General features: G+C 34.4%; 2 protein-coding genes across 4 annotated transcripts; both read right to left on the reverse strand.

Annotated features, from left to right (window-relative positions):
- Positions 1-355: 355 nt before the first annotated feature.
- On the reverse strand, positions 356-9,722 carry LOC112711423 (uncharacterized). Of its 3 annotated transcripts, XM_025764075.3 has the most exons (4): positions 7,768-8,072; positions 4,430-4,563; positions 1,857-2,131; positions 356-1,202 (listed from the first exon to the last, which is right to left on the reverse strand). In XM_025764075.3, exons 3-4 carry the CDS (start codon positions 2,123-2,125, stop codon positions 644-646), a joined length of 828 nt encoding a protein of 275 aa, XP_025619860.1. In that variant the 5' UTR covers positions 2,126-2,131; positions 4,430-4,563; positions 7,768-8,072; the 3' UTR covers positions 356-643. The 3 variants fall into 3 exon arrangements, with proteins under 3 accessions (XP_025619860.1, XP_025619859.1, XP_025619861.1); XM_025764074.3 differs by lacking the exon at positions 4,430-4,563 and having other exon boundaries at positions 7,768-9,722; XM_025764076.3 differs by lacking the exon at positions 4,430-4,563 and having other exon boundaries at positions 5,937-8,063.
- Positions 9,723-11,271: 1,549 nt separating this feature from the next.
- Positions 11,272-15,405, reverse strand: LOC112711425 (uncharacterized). Its single transcript, XM_025764077.3, has 6 exons — positions 15,003-15,405; positions 13,832-14,320; positions 13,048-13,269; positions 12,897-12,969; positions 12,281-12,388; positions 11,272-11,942 (listed from the first exon to the last, which is right to left on the reverse strand). The coding sequence occupies exons 1-6, from the start codon at positions 15,117-15,119 to the stop codon at positions 11,575-11,577; spliced, it is 1,377 nt and encodes a 458-aa protein (XP_025619862.1). The 5' UTR covers positions 15,120-15,405; the 3' UTR covers positions 11,272-11,574.
- Between the last annotated feature and the right edge of the window lie 9,699 nt (positions 15,406-25,104).

A 25,104-nucleotide genomic window follows, 5' to 3' on the forward strand; every position in this document is an offset into this window, starting at 1 on the left:
CAAGTCAAAGAATGATGCTTAATTGCTTATGCATGTTATCAAATTGGAATTTGATATAAGGTGCTACTATGTACCTAAGGAAAGCAAAGATAAATTTGATATGGTTACCATTACGGCATTACCGCTTAGCATGAGGCTTTATCTTCTCTCCATTTTTGCCTTCAAATTCATTCAATGAACGGAATAAAAAAAATTATTACTCCATATTTCACGTCTCAAATGCACCAACCACCAAACCTTAGAATTTATGGCCACGAGTATTATACTAATATATTACCTCTCTTGTACCAAATTAGGAGAAAGAAATGGAAAGGAAGGACTTAGAGAGAAATAAAATTCATCTCCATTGTGAACATTAAAACAACAACCTAGCCATCCCATTTTATTCCCCAATTTCCCGTCTATTTTGAACTCAGAATCACCTTCAAGATACAAAAATATCATAGCTATTATCAAACTATTGCTCCTCACTCGGGCAAAGTACACTGCCGGAGAAGAAAAAAAAAAGGAAAATAAAAAAAAGATCTATTGGCAGATCTATTAATATCCATAGAAAACAATTAGAAAGTGCAACTCTAGCAGAGGAAATAATGACCTCCAAACAAGAGAACCAACTCGATAACAAAATTTATAACTTCCCTACTTATAAAAGGAATGGGATTTTCAAATTAGCATCATCACTGTTGTCGTGGTCATTGCTCTGCACAAGTTTCTTTAAGCTAGTCCATGATCTTTTCCGTTTTTTGCTTGCTGTGCCCTGAGTTTTCGATGCTTCTGATTCAACAGACGCACTCGAAGCTTCAAGTGTCTTCTTAGACTTTCTTTTCTTTGAGGTTGTGGCACTTACACTTGATGGGGTGGCTGGACTATCTACAACGGAGACATCTTTATCTGTAACTGATGAAGCAAATGCATCTGCTTCTTTGGTGTTGTCTTCACCTATAATGCCTTTCCCCGATTTTGAAGACTCATGTGTAATGGGTTTTGTTGCTGGTGTTGATACCGATGACGTTTTGGTTTTAGATGAACATAATCCTTTCATATGTCCCTTAGGAGTCCCCCTCTTCACATTGTGATGCAAACAGAAATGGCACTTGTACACTACATTGTTTTGACTGTGTTTATGCTTGCCCCTGTGCTTTGATCTATTCTTCTCAATTCTCACAGTTGAATTGATGCCAGGATGAAGAACAGTTTCACATCTATAAAGCAGTCAAATTACTTGATGTTATGATATTTTACATGAAAACTGTATATTGGTAACCTAGGAAATTGATGCATTAAAGGTTCAAACAAATAAATAACCCAGTCTGCCAGATTTTGTGAGCACAACAAACAAGAGTAAAATGTTCCTTTTCGGGGGGAAAAGAACCCAGTTATTGTTATCATTCCAAAACAAAGTTTAAGCATTTTTGGGGTACTGGAGACCTCATGGTCTCTGATTCTGCCAAAATAGATAAATGAGGACAAAGTGCTTCAATTTATATGATAACAGATGCTGATATTAGCATTTAGTTTTTGTGAATAAATATATAGTAAATAGAGCAACGTGTAAATTAATTTATCTTAAAACTACTAACATAGCACACATCAATACTGGAAGAAGGAATACACACTATTGCAAACAAGTGGCAGTTTCACAAAGTGGATTGTTAATTTGAAGCTTGGTTCATCACAGTGACAATGTGGCTTATTGTGTTTTACTTAATGGCTCTCAAATCTTGAAATTTAATCAAATGGTCAAGTTCTAAAATCTAAAAAAAAAAAGGCATGGAAACACTGACAATATGACAAATAACCTAGATGGAAAACAAAATCCCTAAGCAAAAAAGAAAAGGAAGGTATAGAATCAAAACCTATGGCAAGTTATCAAAGAAGAATCAGGCGTTATTCCATTGGCCTCGGCAACAGTGGCCAAACGCTGCCCATAGAAAGCTCCTAAAGACGGTATCTGAGCCTCATGAGAGGCCCAAACTGCAATCTTTTCCAAGTGCTCAACCTCCACTAATGACCTGGTGGTGGCTCTTGGCTTTTTATGTATTTTTCCTGTGGCTTCTTCCCTGAGTGATACAGGAGTGTTAGGCTGACAAGCCGGGTTTTTAGTTCCTCCTCCTTGCTTCCCCATGCCTTACTGGAGATGAAGCATGAATGGTAGCAAAAATTATAAGAAAATATTTTAAAGATAAGAATGGTAGACGTCAGAGCAAACATCAAGCATAGTTCTTATAGGAACTTTAAACCATAAAAAAGTGACACACGCCTAATTAATTAATTCAAATATACATGAACAAAAGTATTCAGTGTACATAACAGCATAACAAGCAAAGCTCCAAAAATTTTGGGATAATAATTATGAAGGAATGGAACAAAAATAGGAAAACCAGTCAAAGAATAATGATGAAAAATCAGTCTCAACCTCGCAAGAACAGGTCAACCAGAATATAAAAGTGTCAAGGTTCAGATGAAACAATTGCAAATCAAGGTTTCGAATTTGAAGCAAAAATGGCATAGTACCAGGTGAATTAACAACACATAACACGGAGGGTGAGTCAAGGCCTAAGATCAGGCCGAAAGGCGTAGTCGATGGACAACAGGTGAATATTTCTGTATTACCCCTTGTTGGTCCCAAGGGACGGAGGAGGCTAGGTACTGCACATGGAAGGTGGCAGCCAGCAGCGACGGATGTCAGGAGGTAACGACGGTGAGTGGCATGGAAGAGAGAAGAGAGCACATTTGCAGCAAAAACAGGGAAGCGGCAGAGGGACACAGAAATCGTGCTCGTCAGAACCCCGCAGATTAGAAAAATAGGTAATATAAAAAAAGAGAAACTCTTGGGACAGCAATTTTTAGTGCTTGTTTGGACGCCATTATTTTGATTAAAAAAAAAATCTTTTTTTAATGAAAAAAGATATTTTTTATTTTTTAGCATGTTTGGCAAATTTTTAGTAGTAAAAGTAAAAGCACTAAAAAAAATTAAAAAATATCTTTTTTAAGAAGCTGTAATTTACATTTTTTTAAAGATCTTTTTTCTTTAAAAAAAGATATTTTTCATGTAATAAATAAACAAAAAAATACTTTTATATTGTTATACCCAAAAATAATTGATAGATAAAAAGATCTTTTTGTATGAGATATCCAAACATAAAATTACTTTTACTTTTTCATAAGATCTTTTAGAAAAAGATAACTTAAAAAAAGATCTTTTCTTAAAAACTCCCCCAAATAAGCATATTTTTTGTCATTATTTAATTAGTATAAATACTAAATTATTATTTTATTAATTTATGTGTGGAAGTTCTGAAAAATTTGGGTGCAAATTGTATTCATTTATAAATACAAAATGTATTAATTCATGTGTGCAAAACTTTAGTAAATATAGGTGCAAATTATATATTTCTTGAGTGCAAAACGTCTGTAAATATGGGTGCAAATTATTGCTGTCTAAGTGCTGGTCAAAAATGACAATATTTGCTGGTCATGTAGCATTACCCTAAAAAAAATACACCTAAATTATTTTATAACCGACAAAAATATTTTAAATTATTAAAAAATGTGATAAAAATATAGTGAACAAAGTTTTCTATGTGGTACAATTTGCACGCTTCGGGAATTTAACAATATGAAGAAACCTGATATTATTTTGTTGTTTGAGACTTATATAAGTGGTGTGAAAGCTAGTGAAACTGCTGTAAAAAACGCTGGAATTTAGGCATTTCATTATTGAAGAAGCAGAAGGATTTTCTGGTGAAATATGTGTTCTTTGGGGTGATGATAACATAAGTATACATGTGAGGAAAAGCCATAAAGAGTACATATAAATGTTAGTAGGAATGGACAGTGGGGTGGGCATGGTTTGGATTTTTGTAAATCCAAACCAGATCCATTTCCGAACCAGTTTTATGGTTCATAAAATCAAACCAGAACTGGATTGAAGAGAGAAACTGGTTCTAAACCAGTTTGAAAAAATAAAAACTGATTTTAAACCGGTTTTATAATTTAAATCCGGTTTTACTTATAAACCGGTTTTAAATTCAGTTTTACATATAAAACCGGTTTTAAATTCAGTTTTTTAAAATCCATATCTAAAATTCGGTTTTTTTTTAATCCATATCTAAAATCTGATTTTTTTTTTTTTATAAATCCAGTTTTAAAACCAGATTTTTGAAAATCCAGTTTTAAAACCAGTTTCTTCAACCAAAAATCCAATTTTAAAACTAGTTTTGAAATTTATTACTGGTTTAACCTAAGTTGATTTCTTAACCAGCTATCTTAATTTAGCATATAGGTAGCCTTTCTGTAACCCAACCTTTCATAAGAATAACAATTGTTATTGTTATGACTCAAAACCTATGGATAGAGTAGCCCAACCCAAAAGACTAGATATTAAGTTGGAGCTTCATGACTTCAGTATTATATTTAGCTTACTTACTTGGTTACTTGCCTAATCCAGGACCCGTAACACTCTCCCTGTCTAACTGCAAGATTCAAAACCTACTCAAGAAGCATCGTCAAAATCATCTGCTTATCAGCTTGTGTGATTCTTTAATTTCTTTGGTCAAATGCCTATATGCATTGTTTCAAAAACAAAGTTACCATCTCATTTTTTCTTTAGGGATATGCAGCCTAGTATATATAATCATGCAATTAAACATAGATTCAGAACTTCCCTAAACAACAATAACATGAAATAAAACTAAGATTCATATAAAAACCAATAAATAATAAAACCAACCATCCATCTACAAACTAGGAAACTTAGGCAACTAAATTCGAGACAGCTTAAACTACAAAGTTCTTAGAGTTTTTTATGCAACCAACTAGACTTCTTAGAGTTCCAGGACAAATTAGTTCTCTTATCACTTTTCATCATTTAATCTCAGCCCCAAGTGTTTGATTAGCATTCAATCATCACAATATAAAATCACATATTCAGAAGATCAATTAAACATTCGCCACAACATAATCAAGCACAAATCCAGCAACACAAACTCAACCAATACAGCTTCATAATTTCAGTTTATATATCATATGATTGAGCTTCTAACTATCCTAACCCTTATTCTTAGTAGCTGATTTCTCTTAGTATAATTCTCTTGGTCTTAAATTACAAAGAACCTGAAAATCCATTGTTTTCAAATTTTTAATCACTCAGTTAAGATATATACTTAAAATATATATAAGACTCGTGTTTCAGAGTAGTCACAAGTTGTATCTGCTTGCTATTCTACTGTGTGTATATATATATATATATATATATATATATATATAAAGTATGAAAATCATTTTGAGTGGATAACATCTCCTTATTGCTAAATATATAGTTAATTTTTGCAGTATGGCTATTAAATTATAGGAAAATTAAATGATGAGTATGACTTGTTGAACATTTGCTACATGATAAACTAACAATACAAATAAGGAAAAATAAATGCACGCATAAACAAAAAAAGCAAAGGCACACGTGATAAAACTATAAAAAAGATAATATAATATTTGAGATAAGTCATAAAATTGGAGAAGTTGGTCTAAGCATCCAACCAGTTCAATTAGACCAAAATAATGAGTTCTGGAAGAGGCTTCTATTGCTTCAAAGTTGGACTGAACAGTTGAAGAGTATACAGATTCTAAAATTTCTATTCCAACAGTTTCTCATAAAATTCTACATTTGATATGGCATTAACACAAACACTTGATATGCATAACAGCATAAGCAATCAAACCTTGTTCAGTTTTTCAAATTGATGGAATGGAACAGAACAGAAAAGGACATGGAAGCACCTTTGGCAATTTCAACTATATAATCAAAAATGTAGTAAATCCCTATCTACCACTCAATTCCTTTTTTCAGATGATAGATTCACTCTCTGGTTCTTCTCTGTTGCTTCACAACATTTCAATCTACCAAATTAATTTACTTAATGGTAAAACTATCTAACCTTGAGGGAACCCAGAGAATGGAGAAGAACAAAGCTGGGTCACGGCGAGAAAAGGCGGACGACGGAACCGCGGATGGCGGAACAGAGCAGTGGCGCGACGCGCTTGTGGTGGTGGTGGCAGCTACGAAACTGCAGTGCCAGTTGCCTGCTCCGGTGTCGGCTGCGGCGGAGGAGAAGAGGCAAAGGAGAAAAGGATTCGTGCGAGAAGTGTGATTGGTTCACGATTCACCAAATCTGAAATTCAGATTTAGGGTTTTTTGGAGATTTGGATCTTAATCTGGATCTGGATCCGGATCCGGATTTAAAATTGTTTAAATGGATTGGATTTAAAACCAAATTATAAAATAAATTTGGTTTGGTTTGAATTTTTTTTTGTTTAAAATTGGTTTTTTTTAATGGTTTGGATTTGGATTTGGATTAAAATCTAAATTTTGGATTTTTTGCTCACCCCTAATCGACACATAGACTGGTTCCTTACAGCTATTTATGCCAAGGTTCTGAGAATTGGACCAGTCATCGAGCTGCTCTAATAACTGGTTCATTGGTTTATTAGTTCAATCAGTCTAACCGTGATTCATCCGAAAAAACCGTTTTAGAATAAAATAATAAAATAATAAATAAATTATAAGGTGCTTAATGCAAGTAAGCTTATTAGAAATATGCAAAACTCTAAAAACATGAGAAAGTACCTGTTGAAAGTTTTCAATTACAATTGTTACCAAATATATATAACCTTTGTATATGGCTAAATTTTAATGGAAAAGCATCTTATGTGCAATACATCATAGAGGTCACATTCAAAAATTTTATTAACTGAAAGCTCATTAAAAAAAACAAATAAAACTCCTTGATTCTTTGGCAACCAAATGATTAGAAAGAGACCAAATATGCAGGGGTTGAGCACTGACATTTGAAGAATTAGCAATACTCAACATCTAAAACAGAGAAAACATTTGTACAAAACTAGATATTAACAATTTATAATTTGTGGATGCATAGACATTTGCTTATGCTATTGCTGTGAAACATGATCATTAATAAACTTCAATACTTGGAATTCATGTAATTTGTTTATGCTACTGATTATTTAACAGTCTAAATATTTTGCATAACTCATGACATTTACTTATGTTTTTTTTTTTTTGGGAATTAATACTTAATATTCTACCGTTTGTGGAAGCTTTCTTCTCCTTTTAGTTTCTTATTTTTTTTTTCAATGGAAACAAGATTCAACAACAACAAAAATTCAACACCAATAAAAATTCCATCATTCATTTTAATCAGAAGAACTAGGAAGATTAGGATTTGCAGCATCATTCGAAATAGGAGGATTTGTAGGCAAGTTATTATTAAGATTAGGATTAGCAGCATCATTCGAAATAGGAGGATTGGCAGGCAAGTTATTATTCACAGATGCATTGTTATCAACAATTGCTTCTTGATTAATATTATCATCTATAACTGAAATTAATAAATCATTCACAAAATTAAAAACAGCACCATCACAGCCAGAAAATTAATAGCAACACAAAATTAATACTACCAAGAGTATTCAGCATTCAGCAACAAAAATTATCATTCAGCAACAAACAGCATTTGATCTGGTTTCCAAACATTACAAAACAGCAACAAGTAATCCCTAATCCATAATCCATTTTTAGCAGCCGCAGAAAAATTTTCAACAAAAATGTCAGGAATTAAAAAAAGAGCAGCAGCACAAAATCAATCAATTATTTGATTTTCATTAATCCATTCAGAATTTCACATTCAAAAATCAGCAAACAGAGCATAAAAGGAAGAGAAGAACTGAAGAAGTGCAAGCAGTGCTAACCTTCGACGGAGACACGGACGGCGACCGGCGACACGGCGGCGAGCTGCTCCAAGCCTCGAACAGAGAAGCCAGGGAGGACGGGGACAGGGGGAAGGAGCACGACGAGCTACAAGAGAGGACCTGGGCTACAAGAGAGGACGCGGAGGCGCCGACAGCACGGACGGCGGCGGCACTGCGGCAGAACCGTTGCAGGTAGAACGTAGGGTTTTGGTTGGGTGATTTTGAACTTTGCTTCAGAGTTCAGAGGGATAGTGATAGGAGGGGGGTAGAGAGGGTTGGGGGAAAGGAGGGTTAGTGAGTGAGGGCTGAACGTTGGGTTTTTTTTTATAAAAAACAAAAATCAAAACAGCGCCGTTTAACAAGAACCGGCCGGTTATCGGTCCGAACCAAACTGAACGGTTTTCGAATGAAAGATCATCAGCAGCGAATCAGACCGTTTTTACTATCGATTCCCGGTTGGATCGGTTCGATTGACCAATCCGGTTCGGTTTTTCGAATCATGATTTATGCTAGTCCGTAAGAACGCAAGAGGAAACTTGCAGAGTAGCTAGCACAATGCAACTGCCATGGATCAAAGTTCACTTGGAAAAGGAGAGCTAGGAATGATCGGGATAGGGTTTTCAAGCATCTAGGTAGAGCATTCTGTAATGCTAACTGGAGAGTGCAATTCCCTGAGGTAAGAGTGGAAGTCTTAACCAGGGTCAGCTCTGACCATCACCCACTGCTGGTCTCTTTAATGCCAGCTAGAGTAGATATTGGTCTAAAACCTTTCTGTTATGAGGCCATGTGGGAGTCCCTTCCTGACTTTGGAAGTTTTCTTGCCTTGCCTGGGAGGAAGGAGGAACTTCTGCCAACGCTTTCAATGATCTATCTTCTGATATTACAATGTGAAACAAAAATATCTTCGAGGAGGATCATGGATAGATTGAAGGGAATGGAAAGAATAAATTCTTAGAAAGATTAGAGGGAGAACTAAACAGAGAACTGGAAACCATTCATGAACAAAAAGAAATTTTTGACAATTGTGGTTAGTTGAAGGGGATAGGAATACCAAGTTCTATCATACAAAAACTCTAAATCCTGAAATTAAGGCGTGATAATGGTGAATGGTGCGAAAACCAAGAGAAATTGAAAAGCATGGCAGTAAATATTTTCAAGGCGCTATACCAATTAGATAATCAAAATTGATGCCATGTTCCCCTACCCGAGTATAGAAAGGAGCTATAAGCATAAATTATCTCAAATCCCTTCAGATGAAGAGATCTGCAAAGGAATTTTCAGCATAGGGTCGCTCAAAGCGCCGGGAGAGGATGGTTTTCCAGCCTTATTCTACAAGGAGCATTGGAGCTTGGTGTAAAGAAACGTATATGGCTTTATCAAGATGCTTTGGTAGAACCCCCGTCATTGCTCTTGTTCCAAAGGTCACAAACCTAGAATTTGGTTTCTAGTTTCATTCGATTGCGGTCTGCAATGTCATTTATAAGTGTTTGACCAAGATAATTGTTGCAAGTCTTGTCTGAGAGAATTGCTCTGTACCAATAAAACTTCATCTCAGGATGAACAATACATGAAAATATTATCATTGCTAAGGAGATGGTCCACAACATGAAGAGAATAAAGGATAAGAAGATGTTCATGGCTGTTAAGATAGATTTCGAAAAAGCATATGATAAACTACATTGGCAGTACATTAAGGAGTAGTTAATTGATTTTGATCTACCAGAGAATCTCATTGATATTATTATGAGCTGTATCTGTCGGGTATCTTATAAAAAGTTTTGTGGAATGGATGCAAAGCTGAACCTTTCAGCTCCAAACGAGGGTTGAGGCAAGGCGACCCTATCTCACCATACTTGTTTTCTCAGATTATCAATAGTAAAGTAGAGGAAAGGTGCTGGTTTCCTTTGAAAGCAGGGAGGCTAGGGCCTAATATCTCTCGTCTCCTTTTCGGGAATATTACAACGTAGTTTTATTTTGGGAGAAAAGGAGGGTGCAAGAAAATCACATGCCATTGGGTGGGACATGTTATGCAAACCCAAACCGTTAGGGGGGGGTTTAGGAGAATGGATATTATGAATGAAGCCTTCATGTTAAAGCTATTGTGGAGATTATTAAATGAGAAGGACTTTCTTTGGGCACAAACTCTATATCATAAATACGGGAGAGACTAAAATCTTCTTCAGGGGATGATACAATCGGCTTCCGATTCACCAATGTGGAAAAGCCTCACAAACGCCTGGCATTTTTTAATTAAACATATTTCCTTTTCTTTAGGGAATGTTGTGGAAGCATAACTGGGTTAAGGGATATGAATATGATTAATCAAAGTATGAAAGTGCGGGATGCTGCAACTGCTGAAGGGGAATGGGATTTTGAATTTCTGAACAAAATCAAAGCCATTCCTCCTCCCAGTGATGAGATTGGTGAAGATAGAATTATGTGAAATCCCTCAATGGCGAATTCACTGTGAAAAGTGCTTACAATGATTTATGTAACTATGGAAAAATACAAGACTACATATCTACAGAGCTCCTTTTGATGGAATTTAACATCGGAAATTGGCCAATCCAAACAAGTGTCATGGATCACTCAATTCATGGCCACTTGGTGGATTTGGAGATGGTGAAATAAGGAAATCTTTTTGAGTGCAAAAATAATTTTATTGGTTTTTTTTTTTTTCATTGCTGTAATTTTTGCTTTATATATAACGCATACTTTTCTACTAAGTAAAAGTGTTATACTCCTTAGTCCTTAATAGTTAGATAAATCTTAATTTTCTAATTCGTTGTGTTTTAAAGTGTGATCATTATGAGGAATTTTATTATGATAATACAAATTGAATATTATATCCAATTTTAATAATTATAATTACAAATTTTAAGATAGTTTTATAGATCTTTAAACGAAAAAATACTTCTTGAAAAATTATAAAGCTGTGCCAAAATAAACCAAAAGACGGGTAAGAAAAATGAATGATATCTAATGTTACAATTCTTCAAAGATTTAAGTCAAACATTTTAATGGGCAATTTCCATAAACAAATTGTGTTAAGATAGTATTCCCTTGTCCTAATTGTTAAAAAAGTTACGTTTCAATCATGTTTGATTTTTATATAATCTGGTTTTGGGTTCCATTAGTTTGAAGGAACACAAATATAGTTTGAACATGAGTATATTAAACATATTAAATTTTTAATACACGATTATACACAATTTTAAAATACATAGTATCTATTTAAGCAAAAATTGAGATGGCCTACGTTTTTTGAATAAATCGAATAAATCAATAACATTAAACACAAAATGAAATTAAATTAAATGTTAAAAATATTTTTTTTTTAAATTGTAAATATTTGAGACAAATTATACTTGACCCTTGTTCATTTATCTCCAACTCCATTAGGGTGTAGACATTATTAAATTTTAATACAAAAACAATTATCAAATAAGAAGGATTTTGACTTAATCAAATGGTATTGCAATATTTTTTAATAATGCATTAAACTTTAGGGAAAATATAATAAAATAAAATCAATAAGAAAATGATATCTGATATCTGATATCTGATATATGCTCCTACAACAGAGGCCGAGATGGCCTATGATTTTTCACAAATATTACTGCAAATTACAAAATGCTTCAATGGCATACATATCCTCCCCTCATCAATTGAAGTCATTTCCACACATTTAATTTACAAAATTCAGGATTCATATAATCCTCAACCTTATACTCATTCATCAGAGGCACAATGGCTGCTACCAAATATATTTACCATAATTTTAGTTTCCTTTCCCTTCTTAGCATCTCAATCATCTGAGCTGTATTCACTAGATTCTGGCAACAAGGGAACGGCGGCGCAGCAGAAAGATTCCTTGTCCTTAAGGAGTAAACAACTGCCATCTGAGTTCCATTTCAGGTCTGTTATAGCGAATTGGGATATGGGGACATGGACACAGTAGGCACCAGAGGGTGTCCACATGTACAAGTGTGTGCTTCCGGTGCAAAAAACAAGGCGAGTGCATGATGGATCCCAGGCTGCTGCTTTGATAGGGTCTTTCTGCACTAATATTGAGGCGAGTTCGAGATGTCGAATGTCCCATATCCAAAGTACTGTAGGCATGCTGTCGTTGCGAGTACATATGTATTGGCTATCGTTACTCCATGACAATAAACCTGCAAGACAAATGAATGTGTTTGGCTGTTTAGTTGTGCTGGTAGTGGTATCTTACAAGGGCCATGATTAAAAAGTTGGGGGAAAAATTCAATAAATCGAGAGAATCCATATGATTTTGATTTTGTCCAATAATCAAATTTGGAAAGGAAACGGAATCCATATGATTCCACTAACTTTTCTTTTTGTTCATAGGTCTGTTAAACAAACTATGCAGCCGAAAATGATGCATACAGAGAATCCACATCAACTTCAAAAAATTCTGTAGTTTCTTTTTACATATTGAATTTCGCAACCAAGAAAGCTCTGGCATTTGAAAAATTGGAGAAGCATAGCTTACCTATTCCTTGTTTGGGATTAGGTTTGTCAGCAGGAGGCTTCTGGAATGGTAAACTGATAGGAACTTCCATAACCTCATACCTTACTCTAAAGGGTTCTTCGGGAGCATCTGGTTGGAAAATTATGAGAGGAAAAAATGATTATGAGGAGAAAAAAATGAAAGAAAACACCCCATGACAAAACTAATTACCAGGGAGAGTTACATATATATATGAAACAAATGTTAATTGAACATCAATTTGCAAGTCCAAACAGCATATGCTTGTTCAACTAGAAATACAACAAATTAAGCATTGTCTTACTAAGTGGGGTCAGCTTCATAGAGCAGGCCATGCCATAATACTTTATCATGAATTTTAGTAAGGAAAATTTTCTATCTGACTTCTTAAAGCTCCTAGAGGAACTCTACTGGCTCAAAAATTATTCCTCAAAAGAAGTTAAGGACATAAGAAGATAGAAGAAAAGCCTTTGGAGTCTGAATCAAGCACAACTATTTGGAATGACTTCATGGCATGGATTCAAGAGTTTACTGCTTACAGTATTTTAGCAAACAATAAATAAATAAATCTATGCATAATAAAGTAAATAAAATAAAAAAATAGAGCAATTATATTTACCATTGTTTCCTTGGGAAAAATCATCACTCAAACACAGTTCAGACATATCAAGGTGCAGTGGCTCATCTACTTCCTGCAAGTTCAGGGACAAGGTAAAGAAATTTCTCATAAACTAGCATATAAACATGAGTATAGTTGAAAAAGGGAATACTTTGAAGACAGCTGCATAACAAGGGGCCCGGAGAGTATATGGGTGCATAAACTCTGCAAATGTCTTCCAAGTTAGATGATTCAAGACCCGCAGCATCTGGTCATAACTACCCACTGCAAGAAATTGACCAGAAGGAGACCATGACACAGTTTTAACACCCAATCCACTTTCATATGCTTGATACTTGGAAAGGCATCTTCCGTCTGGAGAATAGATTAGAACCTATGTCAAACAAAACTGACTAAGTTTTTGGAGAAGGCAACTATATAATAAATCAATAAAGTTAACGTCATATGAAAGCAAAGCAGCAAGCTATAGCTGACATGAAAGTAGATATGCAACACCAACGCATGATATGCTGCCATGCTTGGAACTTTGATTTTAAAATGCAAGTACAATTTGGCTACATGTTGCTAATCAAACATCAATTCTATAATTCGATCTTACTAGGGTTTATATGTACTCACATTAATGAGGAGATATCAAAAAACAAATAGTCAAGTTATCGAGAAGACAAGTCTGGAAGATGTAAATACACATTGTGTTTCAACCTATGAATGACTACTATTTAATGTCCCACTGCAGAGAAACATATTGTTCTTATCATTATTTGAAACTAGATATGGGGACCCGTGAGTGTTTCTTGAATTCACGAACTTGGTTGAAGTAAGTAGTCTTTAAAATCACACCATTTATTTTTCATCTAAAAGAACTAAAACTTCAGAATACCAAATTTCAGAGGCTAGTGTTTGAAAGAAAAATATGAAAAGACAACGGAGGTTACCTTGTATTCAAGTGGTGAATCCCATATCACAATAGCACTATCATCTGGTGACCATTCAATGTCAGCCAAGTCTACTGTGTCGACTGCAAAACTGCCCATGATTTCCCAATTGTGACAAGATAACAGATTTATATAATCCTTGCAATCACGCCTTGTGCAAATTGCTGCAAATTTCCCATCTCTCGTGAAAGAAACTCCCTTGGAAGCGTGCTTTGGCCACTGCACATGAACACAGGCTGTGTTTACCAAAGACCAAACTGTCAAACGCAACTGGAAATCTGACGTAGTGAGTATGTGGCGACTATCTGGGCTCCATCTAGCATAAGCAATACCTGCAGGACCTTCATCTATTTTGCATGTCCATTCGGGTTGGGTCAGTGACCAAGCTTGTATCATCGGTCTCTTATACAGACCACAAAGAATGTATTCAGAATCAAGGGCCCATTCGATATAGCTAATCTTGTCCAAGCAGGAAAACAGCTGCACAACCTGAATGATCCAAAAAGAATTATCAGAAACCAAGAACTAAAAGCAGAATATTAGAACCAATCATCTTAGTGCTTAGTCAATGTGCCATATACGACATACTATATGTGATCCACCGTTGAAGTTTACATTTAAACAAGCATCTTAGTTTATCCTATTGCTTTTATTGACATAAAGCTCAAGATATTCAGAACCGAAGTTCATCAATTCGATCTTAGAAATTCAATGCAAAAACCAGAACATCACAATCAAGAGTTAATGTATATAGTAACCATGTTCCATAGGCTAAGTCAAACCATTTTAAATCCCTACAAATCTATATATCTGAGAACTGGGAACAACCCAACTTTGTTTCTCTATTGAATCCAATTACCACAGCAACGTTCTAATTTCTTTTAGAGAAAATAATCTAGATCCCTTAATCCTCTTCGCTTGACACTCAAGCTGAAAATCTCAACACACACTAGCAGAAATCACAGATAGGGAAACCTAAATGCAACTCGACATTCCCAAAAGATCATCTAAACCCCCACATTGTTGCACCCGATGAAGTCACAGCTCACAAAAGAAGGCAAACCCACAAAACAAAATCAAAGATTTTAGAATGCTGACACAAATTCACAATAAAAAAGACAAAAAAAATGAATGAATGAAATTGAGGTGATGGAGTGAGTGTTCGGAAGACCTTGAAAGAGAGAGTATCCCGAATGACGAGGCGGTAATCGACGGCGACGGCGATGAATCGAGCATTGGGAGAGAAACAACAAGGACCCGTTTGCTTGTAAGATTCAGTGAACTCCATGGATCCGCCAATGAAGAACAACAAGGAACCAACTATTCCATAAGGGGAGAGATATGGCGGTAATGCAATTCTGAAAGCGGAACTGTACCAATTGATTGCGATAGAAACTCAGCAGACACTAGATCTGGATTTTGGAACCGTGATCAGAAAATGGTGTCTTTCTTTTCAGAAGAAAATATTTTCAAATTTTCACCCCCTTTTTTTTTTCAAATTTCACATTTTATTATGGAGATGAATTTACCTACATTTGAACTTTGAATATGAAAGGAGGACTTAGGCAATTAAAAAAGTAATTAAAGAATGCTAATGGTCAATTCCTTTATATCTTGAAGAGATTTTTTATTATAAAATAAAAAAAAATAATTCTTATAACAAATTGAAACATTTTTATTTTTTTTAATATCTATTTGTTTTTTAGGAATTTTCATAAAATTTGTCCAATTACCCAAATTTTCGATAAATGGCTTGAAAATATACAAAATTCATCTAAGTTTTAGACAAATTTGATGTTATTTTTTATGTTCAAACTTATCTCCAATTTTTTTTATAAATATCGTCGAGTGAGAAGCTTACTTAAGTATAAAAAAATACATTCACTTCTTATCTATTCTTTAAAATGTCTGAAATATTATTGTTATTGATTTATTTTGATGAAAAAATAGTATACGATGAAAATAAAATTGTTGTATTTAGTTATGCTCAACCCATCTTTTTATATATGTCAGTTGAAGTGAGATGTCTAATAATATTAAAAAATTTTATAGTGTACATCATTGATCAACAACATAAAGAAAGTGAAAAAATCTATTATAAATATTCAATAAAATTGATGATATTTTCTTTTACCAAAGATATAATCTTATTATTCATAGTATGTATTTAATTATTTTTATTATTTTGTGTTTCATAGATGATACTTTTTATTATTATTTTATTATATTATTATCAATTTTAATAAGATTTTGTGTGATTTAAGTCTGGGTTAGGTAACTCCGCCTGTGTTACACTTGCGGTATATAGTCGGTCTCAAACTCGGATAAAGGAGGAGGGTTGTGTTAGGTCTTCGACAACCAACATAAAAATATAGTCGAACCCCCATGACATGAATCAAAGACATTATTGCGCTAAAGTTAGGTCGTTACCCAGAAACAACGCGTTGTATGGCTCGAGTACGGTGTCAAATGAGTAAGAGCCGCTACATCGGTACCCGGATGTAGTGTTAAATGAGCAGGGGTTCTCGCGTATTCGTGAACGGACGAGGGTAAATAAGCTAGTTCACAAAGTAAAAGGTAAAGGTCGGAGCGACAGAATATTGAGATTTGGGACATGGAACATAAGCACTCTAACAGAAAAATTCATGGAGGTGGTGGACACCATGACAAGGAGAAAGATTAACATTATGTGCCTACAAGAAACAAAATGGGTTGGTGCGAAGGCTAGGGAGTTAGATACTTCTGGTTTCAAACTTTGGTATACAGAAAAAGTGAAGAATAGGAATGGGGTTGGAATAATTGTAGATAAGCAGTGGAAGAAGGACGTAGTGGATGTCAAGAGGGTGAGAGATCGGATCATCTCTATCAAACTTGTGGTGGAGGAGGTGCTTTCAATGTGATTAGCACCTATGCACCGCAAGTGGGTTCGGACGAACAACACAAGATAAGGTTTTGGGAGGATCAAGAGAGTTTGGTTCAAGACATACCTTTGGGAGATAAGATTTTTTTAGGAGGAGATTTAAATAGCTATGTTGGGAGAGAAGTGACTGGATATGGGAATATTCACGGAGGCCATGGTTTCGGAGTGATAAATGCCGAGGGTAAAACTATTTTAGACTTTTTCTCAACCTTTGATCTTCTCATCACAACTACATATTTTAAAAAGAGAGACGAACATCTTATAACCTATAAGAGTGGCATGACAAGCTCTCAAATTGACTTCTTCTTGTTGAGGAGAGTCGACCGAAAATTTTGCATTAATTGTAAAATTATCCCGAGAGAGAGTTTGACAACACAACATAGGGTGCTCGTCATGGATTTTTGCGTTGAGCAAAGTTGAGGAAAAGATATCATACGAAGAACCCAAGGACGAGGTGGTGGCGGATGAAAGGTGAGGAACAAAGAAGCTTCTTAAGACGAGTAGAAGAAGAGGCAAAGTGGGATGGGAATGGAAGCGCGGAAGAGATGTGGAGGGAGATGGCAGAAGTTATTAGAAGAACAGCAAAAGAAAGCTTTGGTGAATCTAAAGGAATAGGACCAAGAGACAAGGAGTCTTGGTGGTGGAATGCGAGTGTACAAGATAAGATAAAGATAAAAAGGGAGTGCTTTAAAGAGTGGTCTTTATGCCGCAACGCAGATAACTGAGAAAAATATAAGGCGGCTAAGAAAGAGATAAAAGTGGATGTAAGTGAAGTAAGAACAAGAGCATATGAGGGTCTCTACCAGTCTTTGGGCACGAAAGAAGGAGAAAAAGGTATATATAGAATTGCAAAGAGCCATGAAAGAAGAACGAGAGATTTGAATCAGGTTAAGTGCATAAAGGATAAGGATGGAGAGGTGTTGGCTCAAGATGAGAAGATTAATGAAAGGTAAAAGATCTACTTCTACGAGTTATTTAATGAGGGACAGAAGACTCTTCCAAGCCTTGGTCAGTTATGCACAAGGGAAGAAGAACAAAACTTTGACTACTATTGAAGGATCCGAGACTTCGAGGTAAAAGAGGCTCTAAAGCAGATGAAAAATGGCAGGGTAGTAGGACCTGATAATATCCCGATTGAGGTTTGGAAGGGTCTTGGAGAAAAAGGCATCAACTGGTTAACCAAGCTTTTTAATAAGATTTTAAGGTCAAAGAAGATGCCTGATGAGTGGAGAAAGAGCACCTTAGTACCTATCTACAAGAATAAGTGGGATATACAAAGTTGCAAAAACTATAGAGGGATCAAGCTTATGAGTCATACCATGAAGTTATGGGAAAGGGTGATAGAACAGAGGTTGAGAAAAGAGACACAAGTAACAGAGAACCAATTTGGATTTATGCCAGGAAGATCTACCACTGTAGCGATATACCTATTAAGAAAGATGATGGAGATGTATCGTAGTAATAAAAGGGATCTACATATGGTGTTTATTGATTTGGAAAAAGCGTATGATAGAGTACCAAGGGAGGTCATATGGAAGGTTTTAGAAAAGAGAAGAGAAAAGATCGCATATATTCGTGCAATTAAAGACATGTATGATGGGGCCACAACTAGAGTGAAGACTCAAGGTGGTGTGACAAAAGAATTTTCCATTGGTATAGGATTACACCAGGGATCATCCTTAAGTCCATACCTTTTCACATTAGTCTTGGAAGTACTCACAGAGCACATCCAAGAGCCTATGCCATGGTGCATGCTTTTTGCCGATGATATCGTCCTTATGGGAGAGTCAAGGGAAGACCTAAATAAGAAGTTAGAGTTGTGGAGAGAAGCTCTAGAAGTGTATGGTCTGCGCATAAGCCGTAGCAAGATGAAATATATGGAATGTAAGTTCAGTCTGAGAAGGGAAAACCCTAATATAGAGGTGAAGATTAGAGAAAATATCCTACGAAAAGTTAAAAGTTTTAAGTATCTTGGGTGCATCATACAGGACAATGAAGAGATTGAACAGGACGTAAATCATAGGATCCAAGCAGGTTGGTCAAAATGGCGGAGTACATCTGGTTTTATATGCGACAAAAAAGTGCCTTTAAAACTTAAAGGTAAATTTTATCGCACCGCTATAAGACCTGCTTTGTTTTATGGTACGGAGTGTTGGGCAGCTAAAGGGGAGGACGAACGTAAGCTGAGTAAGGCAGAGATGAAGATGTTGAGATGGATGAGTGGTCATACGCGATTAGATAAAATAAGGAACGAAGATATAAGAGAGAGAGTTGGAGTAGCACCCATTGTGGAAAAGATGGTTGAATCGCATCTCAGATGGTTTGGTCATGTGAGAAGAAGACCGATAGTACATTCAGTCAGGAGGGTGGATGAGATGGAAGATGGACAAGGGGCGAAAGGCAGAGGAAGACCTAAGAAGGCCATCCATGAGGTGGTCAAACGAGATCTACTTGTAAACAGTCTCTCTACAGGCATGATACATGATAGAGAACAATGACGTCGTTTGATTCATGTAACTGACCCCACTTAATGGGACAAGGCTTTGTTGTTGGTCGTTGGTAAGTCTGGGTTAGGTGATGACAAGAACATACGTTTAATTAGGAGTTAGCACAATCGTTAGATAAATGTATACTTCTTGGAGTTATTTGTTTTTTTAGTCGGTCTGTGGGAAAGGATTCTATTGATATTGGTGATGATACTCCTTAAGTGGGACAACTATTACAAATATTAGAACTTTAGAAGATTTATGGTTGACCTAAACATATCATATGAAGGTAGTCAATAGGGGTCAAATACTAAGAATTCTGATGAAGAAATATTGCAAGCAGATTTTGAAAGCCATGAGGGTTCTGCGATCAAAGACCCAACGACAGATTCCTGTCAAATTGGCAGATTCCTATTATGTTAACCCCGTATCTGATGGTAAAAAAGTAAATGTTGAACCGATGAATATTCCTAATGATGAGGAGAAAGAGAATAATACTTCACAGACTTATAACTCGCACTAACACAACCTGCTATTTCCGATCGTACAATCATCTCCCTCATTTTTTCATATTAAATCTCGAAGCAATGAAATTGAGGCTCAAACTAAAAAGTCATATTTATATAAAATTGAGACCCCCGACTAATAATACAAATTTTAAACACATAAAAGACATAAAGTAAATGTTATACCAATTGTTCAAATCTGCCAACATTATGGTCAACTTGATTTAATCTACACAAGGTGTCCTTGTAGCCTAACAAATTTTTGGCCATTAAACTATGCTAAAATAACATAAATTAAAATAAAATTAAATAAATATAATAAAATGATTTAAAACGAACTAATTTTTTATTAATTATAACAACAATTAAAGCAAACTAATTTAACAAATTAATCTATCATAAATTTCAATATAAAATAGGATAAAATTATCATAAGTTCATAACATATTGGGTAAAAACTTGATTGGAAGTCTCAGGTACTTAACTACAACTAGACTAGATATTGTCTTTGGGGTTAGTTTGCTTAACAGATTTATAGAGAAGTCTTGTACCAACAATTTGCGAGCGACAAAAAGGATTCTTCGATATATCAATAGTACTTTAAATGATGGTAATTTTTATGAAAATACTAATGAAGTGAACTTTGTTAGCTACGCAATAGTGATTGGGTTAGAAATATTGAAACAAGAAAAAGTACTTCGAGATTTTTATTTCATCTTGATTATGGTGAAATTTTATGGTCATAAACTGATAAAAGAAACAACCTATAGTCGCTCTCTCTACAACAGAAGCAGAATATATAGCAGCAGCAAGTTGTGCAACACAAGCAGTTTGGTTAAGAAGAATTTTTGAAGAATTAAATGAGAAACAAAGTACTTTAATAGTAATATTTTGTGATAACAAGTTAAGCTATTGCATTTTATAAAAATCCAATACTCTATGGAAGATCAAAACACATTGATATTCGATTTCATAAAATCAGAGAGTTGGTGAATGAGAAAGAAGTTGTAATCGAGTATTGATTTATTGAAGAACAAGTTACATATATATTTACAAAGCCATTGAGAACCAAGTTATTTTACAAGTTGAAGAAGATGTTTGTAATGATAAATTCTACAAACTTGATTTAAGAGAGGCAATATTGGATAAAATAAATCAATTTGTATCCACCTCCATATTAGAATTATCATGAATGATCACGAGATAAGCAAGTTGTCAAATTGGATAAAAGTATAAGAAACTAGAAGACTCTACATTACTAAGTTGTTAGAAGATTTGAGAATTTACAACTCATATAATGTTTCTTACAAAACCCTAGAGGATTCAAGAATGTTACAAGTTGCTTACAACATTATTAGAAGTGTTTAGAATGTAATCGTAAAAAATGACTTCCTAAGTTTGACCATATGCTAAAGGCAAGTCAAAAGTAGTCAACAATAGTGGCTAAATATATATTATATTTATGAGTCATCAAACTTATCAAAAATAACTAGTGTAGCAAATTGAATTTTCTATAAGTTTCATCACCTCCATTATAACTCAAGCTTAGTTGTTCACAGCCAGCAATAACTTTTTTAGCAACTAAGTATGTCCTCATATTTTATCTGTAAAAGACTTAAAACTCATGTACTTTAATCATCTCTCCATATTAATGAAAATGTATTGAATTATTAGAAATTCTCTTCTACTTTGTGAGTGTGTTATTGGTGAGTTTGAGAGTAAAAAAGATAATAGTGTTATTTATGTGAATAAGTGATCCTAGAACTAATAAATTGTGAGTATTATACTCTCAATGATAAAAAGAGAAAACAAAGGACAAACTAGAAGAAATCAAATTAAAGAAGGTCTTACCTTTTCTGTTGAATTCCATAATCGAATGAAGATTGAAATTTGAAAAGAAAAGCAAAATTTATGGTTTAGTGTTACATCTTATTCTTAGGTTTTTCGAAGAGATGCAAATCTTCGAAAGACTTCCACAAAAAAGATGATAATGCTGTAAAGTTTAAAGGGGATATTTTTTCTATTTAAAAAATTATTGTGTTTTTTTTTGGATAAAAAAAATTATTGTGTTCAAAAAGATATTAAAATTAAATGTAATGTTGAGGACTATTTTGAACAAAAAAAATTAGGGATGATTTTGATTTTAGACTGAAAATTTAAGGACAAAACTTAAGACATTTTGAATAAAATAAAAATATTAACTATAGTTATCAAAATCGAACTGATAATTAAACCGATCAAATTACTGAATTATTAGATTATTGGTACGGTTTAACTGATGGGTCACAAGTTAAACTAATAATAATTAAATAACTATATAAAATTTTACTATTATCTTCGTATATAAAGTGTCTTTTTTTATTTTATTTTTACATTATAGTAATTATTATTTTTTATTTTAATAATTTATTAATTAATTTATTTTTATTATATTATTATATGATAAATTCTAGTCAATTTTTTTTTTCAAATAAAGAATATGTTATCGTCTATAATATGTTTTATGATTATTGATGAAGAAATTTGATTATTATCATATTTAATATTAACCATCTTTTTAATTAGAATTTGGATAACTACATAACCATATCTATAATAAAATTATTGACTTTATTTTCTTGTTCTGGATTAGCCATTAACAACTTAAACAATGCTAATAATCTACTCGACGTAAACCTTGTGTATTATACAAAATTTTAATTCAAACAGATCAATGTGAATTTGAATTAGATTAGTCACCCGAGACAACCACGAAATTTTAACTGCAAATAGTTGGATAAGTATCAATGAGAAACAAATTTTGGATAGTGAAAGTTCTTTTTTTGGTCAAAGTTCCTTATTTACCGTGAAACTTATGACTTTAATGATATCTTGCAGTCATTAATAAATAAGGGATTATTAATCATATACAAATGTGCCAAAGAATATTTGATTCAATAGTTAATTCTCTCGTTTTTTTTTTTTCTTTTGGCTGTAAAAGATTATTAAGGGATTGGGTAGTTTGAAAAAAAAAATGAAATTTTTGTTAAAAATTCTTGTAAGTTGCAGAAATTATTTTACTCTAATGGCATAATTTGAGTATCCAAATTTATGTTAGAGAGATGGTTAATATTAACTATGATAATTCAATCAAATTCTTTTAATAATAATAAAATATATGTTATAAAGGGTAACAAATTCTTTATTTAAGAGGAAATTTGCTAGAATTCATCATATTATATTACAAATCTACAAGTATTTATTAAAAAATATATATTGTGATGAGTGAAAAAAATTTTTTACTTTTGAAAATATTTATATTAATACTTATGTATAATTAAAAATATATAATAATTGTCATTTTTAGTAGTAAAGAGTAACGTAATTTGGTGTAATAATACTAGGGACCTAAGAGGGGGTTCAGCCAAAAATCTGCAGACTCCTGTTGGGTTGGGACCCCGAAGTATACTTCACCTCAGCAACATCCAAAATTCACCCAGGTAAATAAAATTAACCCTAACTAAACCCTCTCCTCTCTTTTACTTCTCTTTAACATTGGTTGATTTTGACGCAGTAATCCTGATTTCTTGTCGATGCGAGACTCGAAAAGCGAAAAAATATGGGAATACCTTGAGCAACTTCAGTACACGGAGTCCCTGCAGACCGTGATGCCAATCACTCCGTCTTGCAAGACACCTAGTCCACCGAGCCACCGGATTTCACCTGGAATAACTCAGATGGAAAAGAACCCTACCCAGTGTACTCCTATAAAGGTGCATCCGTTGCTAAAGGGTCAAAAGATCGACGAGGATGATGAGGAGCGAGTGCGACAATAGGCTGTCAATGCGTCGTTAGGGGAAGAGCAGACCGTGGCGTTGTATGAAGGAAGACTACATATAGTACTGTTCCGAGGGGCCTATGCATACTACAAAGGAACCTATAGTAATCAATCTACTCGGCAGGTTCCTTTGTGTTGGCACCGGTGACTTTATCCAAAGTAACCTGTTGAGTAGACTGATTCCGAGGAAAGGCTATGTAATGCTTAAAGTACCAGCAACTTCACAACTTCAGCAATAGAAAATCATATACCTGTAGTGAAACAGGATTTTTCTCAGGCTCACACGAAACTACTGTAAGGCAGAAAATACCATATAAACGTCCACAACTCTAACACAAGAAAACTATAGAAATAGTATGGCAAATGTACATTTTCATTATTTTTACCTAGGCATCTTTCTTCTTTCGTTGTCTTCCCTCTTGCTTGGCTTTCTCATGGGTAACCCCGCACGCTGCAGCATGGTCTTCGTGCTCGGTGCTGTAAAGGGTGATCTCACTGTCTTAGACTTGTTTTTCGGCTGGTTGCGACGTACAAGATGGTCGTCCAATGCCTCTAGAGCCTCTCCAATGAGTGAATTATGAAGACACATCACTATTTCTAGTATAATTTCTTTCCGGAACTCCTGCAGAACGTCATGAATGACAAAATCGTGTGTGAGCGGGAGATTTGGAAGCGAGAAGGTAATTAATCGGAAAGAGGTACAAGTTAATTGTAATAGAATTTTTAAATTCAACTTGTCCCAAAATTGTGAGGGTTTATCTGGATTCCAGTACTGCATGAACTTGATCACGTATACACCACAATCACAGCTACATGTATAAATAGAAATATTATTTTTAACCAAGAGACTAAATATCGATATCAAGTGAATTGCTAGTAAGATTATTGATAGGTGGCATTTCAACTGACCGGTTAGGTTGTTTTGGGACGCTGGCATAGAAACGAGTCGGCCGTTCTCCTTGGGCTCGTATGCGGGCATCGACACTTTAGCTACGTCTTCAATAATTCTACCCTGGAAAGTAATAACACTTGAGCTATGTTACATGTTTAACGAGTGAGGATGTTGTTACACTAATTGGGTAATGTATGCTTACTGCATAAGCATCTATTTTCAATTGTTCATCATTATGCGCTCCAAAATGCATACTATCCAGTACCCACAACCTTTTTTGAGAGACCTCAAAGGCATACTGCCACCAATGACGATCAACACAGAGGGAAAAAACCACTGCGTTGTAAACAAACGTATTAAAACAGTAACATGCAAGCATTAGTTCGTTTAATATAATCAAACATCTAGAATAAGAGACAAGAACCATATAGTTTTTTAGTATAATAAGGCAATGTAGTGCTTATTGAACTAGAGACATCCACAATTTCATCACTAAATATAAACAGTCGCAAATTCTTAACACATGAAACCTGCTGAAGAATATCTAAAAAAACAAAAGTCATTCACATCCCAATTAAGTACACGCATTCGCAAATGCTTAACACATGAAAACTCGGAAAACATTTCCAGAACCATCCAATTCGCAATGAAA

The sequence above is a fragment of the Arachis hypogaea genome, chromosome 9 (genome assembly GCF_003086295.3).
Source record: "Arachis hypogaea cultivar Tifrunner chromosome 9, arahy.Tifrunner.gnm2.J5K5, whole genome shotgun sequence".
NCBI lineage: Eukaryota > Viridiplantae > Streptophyta > Magnoliopsida > Fabales > Fabaceae > Arachis > Arachis hypogaea.